This window comes from Vidua macroura, chromosome Z (genome assembly GCF_024509145.1).
Source record: "Vidua macroura isolate BioBank_ID:100142 chromosome Z, ASM2450914v1, whole genome shotgun sequence".
NCBI lineage: Eukaryota > Metazoa > Chordata > Aves > Passeriformes > Viduidae > Vidua > Vidua macroura.
This window is the reverse complement of record NC_071611.1, coordinates 12,590,302-12,605,415: the sequence shown is the minus strand read 5'-3', so window position 1 is coordinate 12,605,415 and position 15,114 is coordinate 12,590,302. Positions and strand designations below refer to the sequence as shown.

The window sequence follows — 15,114 nt, the reverse complement described above, 5'->3', positions numbered from 1 at the left end:
TTTAATGTCAGCAGTTACTTTGATCAAAATCATTATCGTGCATTGAAGCATACCATAATGATTTTTGGTATGTGAAAGCCTTCAAAATATATTCATCTTGTCTGCTAGAATTTTTACCCTGAGAATAGTGTGTAATGAATTTTAATAGAAGGCTATACATTAACAGGACACTCTCCCAGATGCATAAATAATTTATGTACATAGTTAACTATTTTTTCTGCCATATGTTTCTATCAGCATTCATTTCAATGCTGTTAATATCTGGAAATGTTTAATATTTTGGGGAAATACTAAGTCAGGTAACAGTAGCATTGTGTCTACTTTGTAACCTTAGCACACAAACCTGTTCTCTCCCCAGTGCTTTTTTTATTCAAAAAAATCATTCAAGACAGGAATATTTCATGGTTATCAACAGGCTATATTTATTATAATTGAGGACTCTACATACATTGTTGCACAAAATTATAATGGACCAATCAACAAAACTATACAGTTTGTATGCAACTGTAAGTAGCACTTTAGCAGAAGTTTAACACACTGTGCATTAGTTGTCTTAGTAAGGTGACAACTTAAGATGATTACGTCATGGGAGTACAAAAGTGCAAACTTTCATTCAAGGTATACACAAACACATAAAAAGGATTACTGCACAAGCCAGGTAGGTCTAAAATAAACCTCAAACCAATCCTCTCCACCCCAAAACAAGTTAAATGAGTAAGTACCAGCACTCTTAGCAACCACCAGTGTTACCACATTCAAAGTCTTATCTCTAGCAAGAAGCAGAGAAATGCAATCTGAAGAAATGCCCTTAGCTTGGAGTTTTAGATATAATGCAACAATGTCACATGAACTCCATATTTTTGTTTGGCAAGAGTGAAAGAGTTATATCACTACAGAAGCACTTTACCAGTGTATTAACACCAATTCCTGAATCACTATATAAATTAACTGTGTGCAACAGTTGACTGTTGAAGGAAATAGTGTTGTTACATCAAAAGGTGATATATAACCAAAATTCAAGTATTTACTGTTAGACTGTAAGTAATTCTGACCTTCTGTTCCTGTGTACTACATAAAGCAGATGAAGTGTTAGTTTATATTTTTTCATTTTTATTCTTCCCTTTGCCCTGGGAAAAGGTGCAGAGGGAAGAACCAAAATGCAGGTGCAATCCTACGTCTACAGCAGTTGGTGACAGGCATGTGGGATACAACTGTCCACATCAAGATGACCTCTGGATTTTCAACATGCAGCCTAAATGCTCTCAGATCACTCCCATCTCAACACCTACAAGACTCCTTCTATCCCCCTACTTTTTGTTTGCACCATTTTCACCAGCTGTTCAGATCTGTTGCTCAAGCAGACATGTTACCTTCTATTCTGCACAAATGAGCACCTGAGCTGCACAATGTCATCTCTGGACAATGAGGAGCTAAAAGGGTGGAACAGTTCCTCTCTCATACCAGGTTTTGGGAAGGTCTGGAGAGACATTTACACTTCCGTATCAGCTCCAGTGAAGAACTGCTGAAGACTGCATAAGCTTGAAAGACACTTGTTTACAAAACCAAGATTCTGATTAAGTAAATTCCAAAGAAAAAATGGCTTCTTACAGTATTTTAATTACTGCCTAGATTAATTTAGAAGAAATATTAAATACTAAGGGTTTTTTTCTAATTAAAAATTACTTTTCTCATGTTATCAAGTTAAATCCAAGACAGGAGTTAAACAGAGGGGACAACAAACTTTGGTGAAAAAATTCTACTACTTACTGAAAAAGAGTACAAACTATAACAAAATTAGTAGCATGCATGATTACAGAAAAAAAAAAAAAAGAGAAATCTGAGATTTGTCTCTCAATAAGTTTTCATAGATTTTTGTGTAAACACAGTACATTCTGTGAACATGGGGAACAAGAATGTGGAAGCAGTTTTATCACCTTTGCAAATAAATTGAGGCAAGATAAAAAAATGAAACGTGAAAAACAAGGCCTGTGTATCACTTTTTAGCCCTCCAGTACCCAGATACTTCAAGCTTTGAAAATGACCAAGTACAACAGGGACTATGCCTTCAACAAAGAAAAGAAAATAATTAAGATTAGGCTAGCCCTCTTCCAAGCATTTCTACAACAGGCACCATCATAGCCTACCACAATCTTAATACATGAACCACATTTTTATTTCCCTGAATTTAAGGGAAAATAAAACACCAGAAAATGCATCTGTTAAAAGATGAAAGCATTGGAAAACTACAAACTAAGCAAGGACTGTGTGCTTGTATATATAAATCTTTATAAATCCTCACACAGAAATGATTACGATTTTTTGTTCATTGGTTTGTTTTCCCCAAATCAAAGCAGAACACTATGTATTCTTTCAAATGGGTTTTGAATGGGGAAGTATGAGTAGGATTGACAAAGAAAATGACAGAGGAAAAGAACAGTGAAATTTTATTTCATGGGCAAGTGGAAGTAGAGAGATGTTACTGCAGCACTTACTGTTCTTACCTTTTAGATCCCAACTCATCACAAATTACAGCATAACTACATCAGTGGTGGAATTTAACACACAGCTTATATTTTCAAATATGTAACTTTATTTTTCTTAATAGTATCCCCACTTTACGCAGCCTACAAACCTGAAGAAAATGTATTTGCTTCTGAAAGTCATAACAGTAAGTTATTTTGGGCTGCTCAAAGTCAAAGAAGTAATCCTGAGATTTCAGATGTTAAAGCTTTCTCCACAGCCACACGTTCCTTTGATGTTTGGATTATTGAAGACAAATTCACTGGACAGTTTGTCTTCTACATAGTCCATTTCAGTTCCTAGAAGTGTCAGCTGTGCCTTCTTTTCAATAAACACTCTAACCCCTTGAAAAGAACAGAAAACAAGAAATTACATAGAGTAAAACCATCATTCACTTTGAAATTCTCTTTTGACCAGTAATAAAAGAAGAGGAAGGTAAGTATAAAGACTACCCGTACAACTTTGTTTCCCTGGCCTAATGTGGGTCACTTCAATCACTGTTTCATTCTACCAACAGAAGTCTGTCAGAAGTGTGGAACTGTTACTTATGTGTGCACATGAATTGTAGCAGTCAGAGGCCCTGCAAGGCCTCCATGGCAGTCACTAGCCTAAGATAAGAAATGCAGAGTCATGATGAGTGGAACAGAGCTGCCCCTCTTCTGCACACCAGACCCCTATTATCTCTCTGTAAGGCTATAGGTCGTATTCTCCTCGACCTCAGCCACAGGACAAATCCTGATCCCTCAACAGCCTATATAAACCCATACCATTGCCCAGTTCAGAGGGAAGAGCTGTCACTGGAACCCTTTGCAGAAGCTGCCAATAAAGACATCTCCGCATAACTCCACACAGCCTTCACCTCTCTCCTTCCCTGCGTCTGCTGAGGCACTTTGCGAGCACAGAGCTGAAATAACTAAGAGCTGAAATCAGTAAGAGCTGAAATCACTCCACAAGTGCTCGCTAAAGATGCCAGCGGCTGGGAGCTAGCCCGAGGGCCCAGACAGGCTGCGCCTCATCAGCACAGTGCTATCTGGGACACCCACTGCAGTAGCTGCTGCCCTGGGGGCCAGATGGACCCCTGGGGACCACCAAGATGTAATAATGAATGTCTGTTTTTTTGACACGGAACAAAAAAATGATGCTGATGGAAATAAGTGGTAGAACATGGCAACAAATCTCAGCTTGAGTACACAATTCCCATGCACAGCAGACAGTAACCCATTTCATACCCTTCTTAAAGTCTGTGAATCCAACAAGATACACAAAACTTTCACAATATAGATTTCTTCTCTCAAAATGACGAGGTTTCATCCCCCCCACCACAGAAGCTTGTGCTGCTGCACCAGAAACTCACCATCTTGAACTACTTCTTCATCAGAGTCTCCTTTAGATTTTGTATATTCTAATGTGTAAGAAAGTCCATTGCATCCCCTTGTACGAACACCTACTTTCACACCTACCTAAAGAAAAAGAAGCAACAAAAAACACCACCACAAGCACAACTTCCTTTTAAAAACCTATTCAGAACATCAAGTTAAAAAGTATGCAGAACAATGAAGTGCTGACATTTATTTTTCTCCACTGCCTAAATGTAAAAGTGAATTACTGTAACATATAAGAGGTAACTTTTTCTTTTTGCTTTTATAATTTGACTGCTAAGGTAAAAAAAAACATCTGATCCTTGCTGGAGCGGATCATGCCCTACAGGATGTTAAATTTTTGAAGTAATGAACCACAGGCACTCCTATAGGAACCAGGTCTCAAAAAGACAGTCAAATTTCAAAGACAGGTATTTTGTGACTTCAAATTACAGTTTACTTAGATGCTAATTCAGCTAGTATGACAGTAACATAATTATGAAGATGTGAGGCCAAAATAAGGGCAGTTACTAGATTATCACAGAACTCTTGTAATGACACTGTCAGAAAACTTACTTTAAACCAAAGTTCTGAAAAACATGCTTTGATTTTTCATTACCTCTATTGCCAAGAAACAAACCCCTCCCTAAATCAAGTGTATGTATATGTGTACTGTTTTAACTGGCTTTAAAAGCCAACTTAGTCAATGCTTGTAATATTCACAGCATTCAGCAAGTCTGACAAGAAGAGCATCCGTGTAAGGGAACATAGAGAAGTTTTAACAAAGTAGAAAACTATTTGTGTGTAAGAATCTTTAAGAAGTATCTGTATCACCTTCTACACACCAGTTCTTCATAACTGAAGAGCCAAATTTTATTGTCCATGTCCATATGTTGTTATAAAATTGTATCAAAATGTAACACTTCTCATCAAATGGGCTCAAGACAAACTGCATCTGATCCTTTCAGACTAAATACCTTTCTCTACAGGAACTGCTACAAATAATGGGCTGGAAAATGCACACAGCATTTAAAGCCAGGAAACGACTGACCATATAAATTGTAGGCCCAAAGCTTCCTTAGGATGGTTTAAAACATTAGAACAAATAAGTCTAGTTAGTTGCAGACATGCAGGAACAAAAAATGGCCTTGGTTAATAAAAGAAATATTCTTCTCAGAGCAATACTTACTGTAAAAGAAAAAAGCTAATGCTTGTTTGCACAATGATTATAAAAGAAGCCTCTGTGTGTCTTTCCCTCAAGAAGAAAAGATGACAAACTCATTATTTGGTGAAACACTGGTTACTTAAAAAAACACATTGTCTGGCACTTCTCCTAAGAATTAGATGTTCTCCAATGCATATGAATATAACTTCATTATTGCATACTTCACAATGAGAATTCCTACAAGAACTTAAATAGTAACAGCTGAAGAGCTGTCTCCCTATCAGAAGTCATTACTATGCCATACTAAAGGGTTTCATTAAAATGTAGCTCAAAAATATCTCAAGCTCAAAATTTTTCCAACTTTATTAATCTTAACAGTAACTGTACAGTGAATTGTCATTACAGTCAGTTGTTTCCTGCATTTCATTTTATAATAAAACAAAGCTGGATATACAGATAAGCTTATGCATTCCCCACCAAAAAATAGGTCAGTATCTCCAACAAACACCTCAGTGTTCAGTTCAAACTTCTAAGTTAGCCAGAAATGCTTTACAATCATGAGCTGTGCTAATACCTTAGCATACCCTACAGACTGACCCTGTCTACACTTACATGGTCAGGTTTATCTTTTAGAAGCTCTTTTATCTTCTGGACAGCAGAAGGGGTCTGAAAGACAAAAGAATACATATAAATTTGATTTTTTTGTATATTTGCAATGCCTGTATTAAAGTTGATGCCTGTAAGATACACAATGCTGTAAAACAGATGTCTCCTCAACCTAATTGACACAGAGCACACCACTTCTTCACTCCTCTCCTCACCTGCACTGCCAGCAAACAGATACCTCAAAAATTCAATCCTTAATCCTTAACAGTGGGGGTTTTGGCTGTTAGAATATCAGAATGGCTTGGGATGGAAGAGAACCTTAATCTAGTTCTAACACCCCTGCCATAGCAGGGACAGTAGACCAGGTTGATCAAGGCCTTGGACACAGGCCAGGTTGGTTCAAGCCCAAACTGGGCTTGAACACATCCAGAACTTCCCTGGGCAACCCATTCCAGTGTCACACGTCCCTCTAACGTCCCACATAACTAATTTCTTCCTAATACCTAATTTAAATCTCCCTGTTGTCTTATCACTACAGTTCCTGATGAAGAGTCCCTCTCCAGCTTCCCTGTAGGCCTCCTGTGGATACTGGAAGGTTGTCATGAGGTCTCCCAACAACCTTCTCTTCTTCAAGTTGGACAGCCCCAACCTTCTCAACCTGTCTTCATAAGGGAGGTGGCTGCAGTCCTCTTACCAACTTTGTGGCCTCCTGTGGACTTCATGTCCTTCTTATGTCGGAGGCTCCAGAGCTGGATGCAGGGTTCTGGGTGGGGTCTCACCAGAGCAGAGCAGCAGAATCCCCTCCCTGGCCCTGCTGCCCACGCTGCTTTGGATGCAGCCCAGGACACATTTGGCTTTCCGGACTACAACTGCTCTTGCTCGGTCACATCCAGCTTCTCATCAACCATCATACGCAAGTCCTTCTTTATACGGCACTCTCAATCCATTCTCCACCTAACCTGTTGGTGTGCCTGGGATTGCCCCGACCCAGGTGCACGACCTTGGATTTCATTTTGCTGAACTTTATGAAACCCACCTCTCAAGCCTGTCAAGATCCATGTTGTTTCTTTGCAACTTTTTCCTCTAAAATCACTACCATAATTCAAACAAGTAGCTCTGTTCTTGTAAAAATTTTGTCACATACCCAATACAGATAAAAATCTGTTAGATATAGAGGGCTTATAGCCTACTTCTCTCTCCCCATTAACCTTAAGGGAACCTGTGACTTAACAGCAGATAAAATTCAGCATTCATGCAGATCTAGTTGACACAGAAATGCAGTAACAAAATGCAAATGTCAAAATTTCCACTAAATTCCCACAAGTTTCTAAGACACTGAGAAAAGCATTAGCAATGTGAAATTCTTACCATGAGCCGAACTAAACACACAAAGTAAACGTCAAGTAAGACTTGCAGTAGAAGATCCTTTCTAATTACCTCTACCACTCTTGTTGTGGGGTTGTGTGTCTCTAGACCCACTGCTGAGCAGGAATTACCTGCTCTGACAAATGACTGAGCTGTGTGCACTCGATCTGCCCCTGCTCCTGCGGGAACTGACTGAACTTTTCTCTGAAGTGCTCTCAGATCAGAGGCTGGAAAAGACCTCTGAGATCACGAAGTCCAACCTACGACCAAACACCATGTTTTCAAATTTGGCCTCTCTCAGCACGGCCGCTAGAATGCACGCACTTTATTATTAACAACAGGATGTAAAGCCTTCCTGGAAAGAACCTACACGTCAGCCTCGGTAGGTTACGCATTACCGTCTTCCAAAAAATTTTAATCAAACACTGTTTTTTGGGGTGTCTATGCGACAAGGCCCCGCGCTCCCAGGGGCCGCACCGGTGCTGCCTCGGCGGTTCCGCAGACGGAGCGGCGGAGCGCGGGGCCTCCCCTCAGCGGGACTGGCGAGGAGTAGGAGCTACCGCCTTTCAACTCGGCAGGGGGAAGAAGAGCCCCTTGCAGCCCGCCCGCCGCAGCCGCCTCGCTGGGGTTACCGACGCTGGCCGGCCGAGCGGCCACAGCCCGGCGGGGCGGCCCGTCCCCGTCCTTGTGCCCGCCCCGCTGTCGCCAGGGGCCGCCTCACCGCCCGTGGCGCAGCTCCCGCACCCGCGAGGTGCCGCGGTCCCCGGGTCCCGCCCGCTGCCCGCCCGCGGCACTGACCAGCGTGAGGGCGGCGCGGGTCGCCTGGATCCTGCGCTTGCTGACGGCGCGCACCGTGGCGCGCACCACGGACGAGGCCATAGCCCAGCGCCCTCGGCCACGGGCAGCGCCGCCCGCACGCTGTGACGCCACCGCGCACGGGCCGCGGGCGGGGACGGGCGGCGGCGGCGGCTCCACCCGCCGGAGCGGCGCCCAGTCCCGCTCCGGCTCCGGGAGGGCGGGGCACGGCAGGCAGCGGGGCTGCGCGCCGAGATAAGCGGTAAGGACAGCAGGACGCCCTGTCCTTCAGCCGCCCTGGCGGAGGCCGCGGCAAAACAGCCGCCCAGGTGTCACGTGGAAAGGGGAGGTTTTTGCTGAAACCATTTAATGATTGATTAGTCTGTCAGCGCCGTTCAAGTTAACAGGTTACGAAATACCAATCTTTGTTAATTTAGAATGTTAGGGGGTTAGAATGGAGCTTAAAGATCATCTAGTCCCAACCCTTTTGCCGTGGGCAGGTACACCTCTCACTAGACTAGGCTGGTCAAGGCCTTATCCAGAACTTCCCTAGGCAACCCATTGCAGTCCCTCACCTGCCTCACAGTAACGAATTTCTTCCTAATACCTCATTTAAAGCTCCCCCTTGTCTTATCATACAGTTCCCGATGAAGAGTCTCCAGCTTCCATGTAGGCCCCCTGCAGATACGGGAAGGTTGGCATGAGGTCTCCAGATAACTTTCTCGTCTTCAAGCTGGACAGTCCCGACCTTCTGATCCTGTCTTCATAAGGGAGGTGGCTGCAGTCCTTTTATCAGCTTAATGCAGGGGAGGCCACACACTCGGACAGTTTCATAACATTCTTAAGTTGGAAGCCCCAGAGCTGGATGCAGTGTTCCAGCTGGTGTCTCACAAGAGGCAAGCAGGAGGGGCAGAATCCTGTCCCTGGTCCTGCTGCTTTGGATGCAGCCTATTCTGACACGTTAAGGTTCAAGGATTGCTGGTGATAGTAGCTGACTGCAAAAACATATTCAAAGAAATATATTAATTCAAAATGTACTAAAAAGATCTAATCCCTAACAAAAGTGAAATTGAGACAATAATTTACGATTCACAGAACACTGTTCTCACCCCGTAGCTGTCCCCCACAGGAGCAAAGACAGGTTGAGCCTATCAACTGATTCCAGAAGTTAGAATGGAGTCTTTCCTAACTTCTCCCCTTTCTGAATTCACTTTTGTACTATTTACTTATGTTTAGATGCAGCTTGAGTGGCTGTAGTCATATAGCTTACCCTGTGAGGGTATCCACCCTGGGGGTGGATATTTCAGAATGAATAATGTGTCAGCCTGAGGAGAGTGATTCCACCACAGCTGCTGATTCAACAACAGGACATCTTCATCTCCCTTGGTTTTCAGCTGCTGTGCAGCTTATCAGCCAGAAAGGACAATTAAGTTCAAGCCTCTGCAAGAGCCTGGCTGCAGTATACTCTACTTCACCCACCTTTAGCATGTATAGTGAGTGGGAAGTCAGGTATGCTGGCCACATTCCATTCAGGGAGTAGCAATCCTATTTTCCTTTACAATTTCCATACTGTTATCTTTTTACCTCCTAAAGTTTTCCCACACCAGGGAACAATGGAGGCCCATGAATACATAGTTTCCCACCTACAAAATACAGGCACAGAATGTGAGTATTTATTGACCGTCACACTGGCAAGCATTTTAAAATAACAATGCATATGGCTATTCAAAAGGAAGTTTTGGCTCAGCAGGCAAAACCCATGTGTAGAGCAATCCAGTTTGGACAAATCCCTGAGCGGAGTGCAGAGGACCTGGAACCAGTGACTGCTATGATCCATCACAAACAATACATTGTGTCTGCCCTCCTGCTGATCAGGATCCCTTTCCTCCCAGCTCATGCCAGTCTGGGGCCAAGTGAGAGGATGGCCATGCAGTGGTCAGGGCCCAGCTGCCCTTCTTGATCCCTGCCTGGTGTAGAGGCATGGTAGGAGGACAGCATGAAAGCTGCTGGATGAACTGAGCTGCCATTCCCCAACTCCAGGTGGCTGCAGCGATGTGACTTGCAAGAAACCCCAATACCCTTGGTACAGGGAGACTCATGCCATTACTTTAAGTTGAATGATGGCTATGCCAGAAGGTAAACAAGTACTCATTTTTCATTTCCACATTCCAGCATCCTTAAATATGCTAGATAATACTTTAAATCCCTGTTTATGAAGTCCAAGCACAAGAAACACATTTGGGCCTCATCACCTCACTTCCCTGATTCTGAGCTTAGTAGTTCTGAAGAGCTTGGTAGCACGTAAGATATGTTACGTGTTTTTTACATACATAATTATGCTCTTTACTGAGGCACAGTACTACTACCTCAAATATAAAGATAGCAGGTGTATAAAAAAAGTTGTATTTTCTTTAGCTACAAACAGTGTGTCTTTTCACATGTAATTCATGCACCTTGAACATGCATCTCAACTAAACTACTCCTACTTAGGGGCGGAGGGGGTTTAATGCACTACTGGGCTGAAAGCTGAAGTCAGTACACTTGAAGGAGGGAAGCTCGTGTATGACTGCAGCTAATACCTCCTTCATCATTCACACTCGAACATGCAGGCAAAACTTTCCTCAGGATGCTTCCAATCATCAATCCTTAGTCTCCTGCCTGCTGAATCAATCTCCATATGGGACACTGAGCATGGGCTAGAAAAATAGCCTTCTCTCAGAGAAGATAAATTCAAAAATCAGTTTTAAAATCTAACTAGTTCAAGTGAGTAGTAAGAAATATTGATAAGTTATCAGTATGGAAGAAAAAGCCAACAACTTTCTATGCTAGAAAACTCCCATTCTAAGCAGCTATTTCAAGCCCTGGAAGCTTTAAGTAAAATTTTAACAGATGGAGAAACAGTTTGAAATATAGCTAGGAAACAAACCTCACCAGAACAATTACATTAGGGAAAATGGATATGTGTGATCTAGTAGTTAAATAGCTACATGACATTGACTTACCCGTTTAAGACAGTTAACTGTGTTGCAAACCTGAAAAAAAATTAGTATTTCTCCATTTCTCAGCACTGATTACCTAATAGTCACAGCATAAAACATATTCCAGCTTTGGAAACTCAGAGATCAAAAGCATTTGAAATTCCTGTGAAATATGGTGACAGCACTTTTTTACAATAAAAAAGACAGCATAAATAAACAACTACATGTCCCTCCATATCATTAAGAAGGACAGAGTATGCACCTGGTTTGGAAGAGATTTATACACTTCAATCCCACCAGCAAAATTGGAAGCAACTCTGAACAGAAAGCTAAATAAAGCACAAAGGTAATATGCTTGAAAATGTCTTAAGGAAAGAATGCAGAAGAAATTATTTGTGAAAGCAACACATCTGGAAGTTCACAGACAGCTGGCTTCAGATGGGTGAAGACCAAAACAAGACTTAGGATGCTAATTCCCTAAGACCCCTTTGGCAATTCTAGCTTTCAACTTCCATAAAAATAGATTGATAGGGGAAAAAAAAATTGAACATGATGGTTATAAATCCAGATAATTATAGTAACTTAGCATTAATTCTACATTTATGTCAGGAATATTGAAAACCACAACCTCAGAAAAAAACAGAGAAACTTAAGTCTGATTTTCACTTTTTTTTTTAAAATTTATTTCAGATTCATAAATTAACAGTGGTTTCAATTTTAACACATAACTAATTATTTTCTGAATAAGATAAGATGGTACATTACCACCTCTGGAAGGACTTCAAGTAAAACTCAAGTTCGTACTACTAATGAATGTAAATTCTTGACTGGTACAAGGATCCTCTTCATATTCTATGAAAACGGACATGTATTTTTCCCTAGTTGCCAAATATAATACCTCTATTTCTTAAAGCATTTTTGTCTGTATCCCCAAGGCCTTGAAAAAGATTCTTAGCAGCAACAAAACAGGATTGACCTGTTACCTAGTCTTTCTTGAACACGAGCACAGCAGCAAATAAAATCCCATAAAATCACAGAACAGAACCCCACAAAAATCTCAGTGGCACTGCTTGTCCAGAGATTGTTTTACATATGATGACTAGTGTCTATGCTTTTAGTTCTCTGGAGAGATAAAAAAGAATATAGCAGTCTACAAACATCTCAAACACTTACACAAGGATTCAGTAAACAATCAACACTAATAAATATCATATGCTCCTTCAAAAGATTCATTTTTGAAGAAAATATAATTTATTTGGCTAGCACATAGTTTTAGTGCAGTTTAAAATGGTCAGGTGGAAAAACGAAACCCTGAAAACAGTTCATTTTTAGTGCCTGCCCTTTTCTAAATACATTACCTAGTAAACAAATATAAAACATCATGGCTTTCTATTAAAATGCTCAAACAATCTATTATAAAGAGCAGGGGTTTGTATTATAATCCACAGTTGCTTGTACTAGCAATCTAAAAGAAAACACCCATATTTTCATTGAACTTAAGCTGAAGGTTGTCTATGCTGCTGTCCTGTGAATTCAGATGCTTTAGCCAAAGACATTTCTTTTAAGTGAATGATGGGCCTGTGTTGCAATTTATCAGTGCTTAATATCGCTCATGATTCTTGCTGGGTCCTCTTCTGTGAGGCTCTTCCCTGAGTCATGTATTTATTGGAAAGGCTGCCTAAATTGGAAGGAAAAAAGCATAATTATTTAAAGGTATTATTTGTTGGTTTAAAAAAAAAAAAAAATCAAACAAAACTAAAACCAAAGGGAATAAAAAACCCCACAAAAACCCCAAAAATATTTAAACCAACTGAAACAAAAAGACAGGAGAAAATTACTGTCAAGTCAAACTACAATGAAAGGACCCACAGATCAACTGAAGATCATTATCTGCCAAAGGACAGTAGGAAATAATTAGATACAAAATTGAGAACTAGCATTTTCTTGAACTGAACACCTAATGACAAACCATTTTGTGTTACAAAATCCCCAAACTTAGATCTGAAAAAGCCTTCCAGTGAAGACAAAAAAATCCAATCCCAACAAATTGGATAATTTCATTTGAGATACTTAATTGCAGTCAAGTCTTCACAAACTTCAGAAAACTAATTAGGTCCCCCTCCAACTGCAGAGAGATTAGTGTATTATATACCCCATGCTGCTGAAAGGTTTGCAGAGTTGTACTAGAAATTGTAATTAAAACAAAAGCAGCTGTTCTTAAAATCTTCATTGTACTTTAAATAAATTGCTGTAAGGAAGCTACATTGTCAATCACACATTTAAATCAAAACATAAGATTCAGAAAGAGTACATAAAGGCCATTATAACACAATCTCACTGCTACTTCTAAATGCAATTTTAGCTTGTTTGCATTTTGGCAGTTCAGACCAAGGATGTGGTTTCATAATCTCTAAGTTAGTTTATCATGTGTAATTCTAGACAATTACTGCAAGAAACCCTCACAGGAAAGCATTCCATGTTTTATCCCTGAAGAATCAGAGAACCCCATGTAAGTTGAAACAGGAGATTGATACAACTCCACCATACCCTGCTGCAAAATGAATCTACCAGAGCCAAGGATAGGGCACAGAATCCTTATGCCCAAGTTTTGCTTCCAATACAAAACTCAGAATCTGTACACTTCTCCAGATTAAAAAAAATAGGCTTCAACCTGTTCAAGCTGCCACTGTGTTCAGCAATTTAGCTAGAGTTTCTGCAAGGAATGATGAAGAATCATACAATTATAGAATGATTTGGGTTAAAGGTCATTTAATCCAATCCTCCTGCTGTGGGCAGGGACATCTTCAACCAGATCAAGTTGCTCAGAGCCCCATCCAACCTGATCTTGGATGTTTTCAGGGGTGAAGCATCTCTGGGCAATCTGTGCCAGTGTTTCACCATCCTTGTTATAAAAAACTTCTTTCTTTAATCTAATGTAAATTGACCCTCTTTCTGTTTTAAACCATTACCCCTTACTACCGCAACAGTGCCTGCTGAAAAGTTTGTTCCCACCTTTCTTAAAGGCCCCTTTTTACAACTGAAAGGCCACAATAGTCTTCCTTGAAGCCTTCTTTTCTCTAGGCTGAACAACCCCAACCCTCTCAGCCTCTTCATAAGAGAAGTGCTCCATCCCTCTGATCATCTTGGTGACCCTCTTCTGGACTTGCTCCAACAGTTCCATGTCCTTCCTGTGCTGGGACCCCAGAGCTGGCTGCAGGGTTCCAGGTGGGGTCTTAGCAGAGCATCCCCTCCCTCACCCTGCTGGCCAGGCTTTTACACATAGTTTCTGAATTGAACTGAAGATACACAAACCTGACTGGGGACTCAAAAATACTTTTCCTTTTTGTTTCTTTTTTTCTTCATGCATAAGCACTCCCTATAAAAAACATACACATATTAATAAACCAACAAAACTGAAGTATTTCATTTTACAACATAAAAGGTTTTCCTTGAAAGCTTAGCTAAATATTTTCTTAATTACTTTATATGCACTTTAAAACATATAAAAAGTAAAAGATGCAACCAAAGTGGCACTTGGTGTTTACCTGATTTAATCTACCAGCATGTTTGACACCAGTGGGTAAAGAAGGGGACCTGCACAAAACTTCTGGCTTTGAGCCATCTGAAAAAATCATAAAAAGGAGTTGCTAATTGGAAACTAGTTTCCATTTCAGTTATCATAAAACATAAAAACACCAAAATATTTTCTGTCTAGATTCAGAAACTGTAGAATATTGTTATTTTCCTCAATTTTATGACATGGAAAACGTGAGTAATGTGGTGACATACATTTAAACTAGGAACCTACAATAAATTAATCTTTGAATCCTCCTCCAGAATCAGCAGGAAACAGGGAACTTAGAATGAATGAAGGTAAGGTGGTAAGTGAAGTGTCCGTAGTCTCACAAAATGCAACAATGCAAAGAGTGAAATCTAAACTCTTGTTCGCAGTACTTTATTCAACTAGAGAGAACACTTCAGGCACTAAGCAAACAATAGAAGACAAAGCCCAACCTACAGCAATTCTTTCAAATTGAAACATGTTAATTCCCAAAATACAGATAATACATAAAAACACCTAGTGCAGAACTTATTATTTTAGACATATATAGTGTACAGCCTAAGTATAGTTCTCATGTGATGAATGCTAAATATGATTGACTATGAAACAGTCAGGCATATTCCCCTTCACCTTATCAGACTCAGTATCACAGCAAATGGAATGGCTGGAAGAGAAGTTTAGTGAGAAAAGGTCAAAGATGAACAAACTCAAAAGTTAAATTTAGACTTGACATACACCTTCAAAAGGTCAGAAGCTGAATGAAGC

The 15,114-nt window shown here is 40.6% G+C and overlaps 2 protein-coding genes across 4 annotated transcripts in view; both read right to left on the bottom strand.

Moving 5' to 3' along the window:
* Nucleotides 1–397: 397 nt before the first annotated feature.
* ISCA1 (iron-sulfur cluster assembly 1) lies at nt 398–7,943 on the bottom strand. The gene is made up of 4 exons (XM_054003505.1): nt 7,813–7,943; nt 5,656–5,709; nt 3,875–3,980; nt 398–2,864 (listed from the first exon to the last, which is right to left on the bottom strand). Exons 1-4 carry the CDS (start codon nt 7,891–7,893, stop codon nt 2,716–2,718), a joined length of 390 nt encoding a protein of 129 aa, XP_053859480.1. The 5' UTR covers nt 7,894–7,943; the 3' UTR covers nt 398–2,715.
* Nucleotides 7,944–12,015: 4,072 nt separating this feature from the next.
* Nucleotides 12,016–15,114, bottom strand: part of TUT7 (terminal uridylyl transferase 7) — a 33,359-nt gene continuing 30,260 nt past the window's right edge. For all 3 annotated transcript variants that reach the window (XM_054002946.1, XM_054002948.1, XM_054002947.1), the window contains 3 exons: nt 14,333–14,409; nt 14,100–14,163; nt 12,016–12,465 (listed from right to left, as the gene is read on the bottom strand). In XM_054002946.1, the coding sequence (XP_053858921.1) occupies nt 12,398–12,465; nt 14,100–14,163; nt 14,333–14,409 (209 nt within the window). In that variant the 3' untranslated portion in view covers nt 12,016–12,397. The remainder of the gene's footprint in view (nt 12,466–14,099; nt 14,164–14,332; nt 14,410–15,114) is intronic.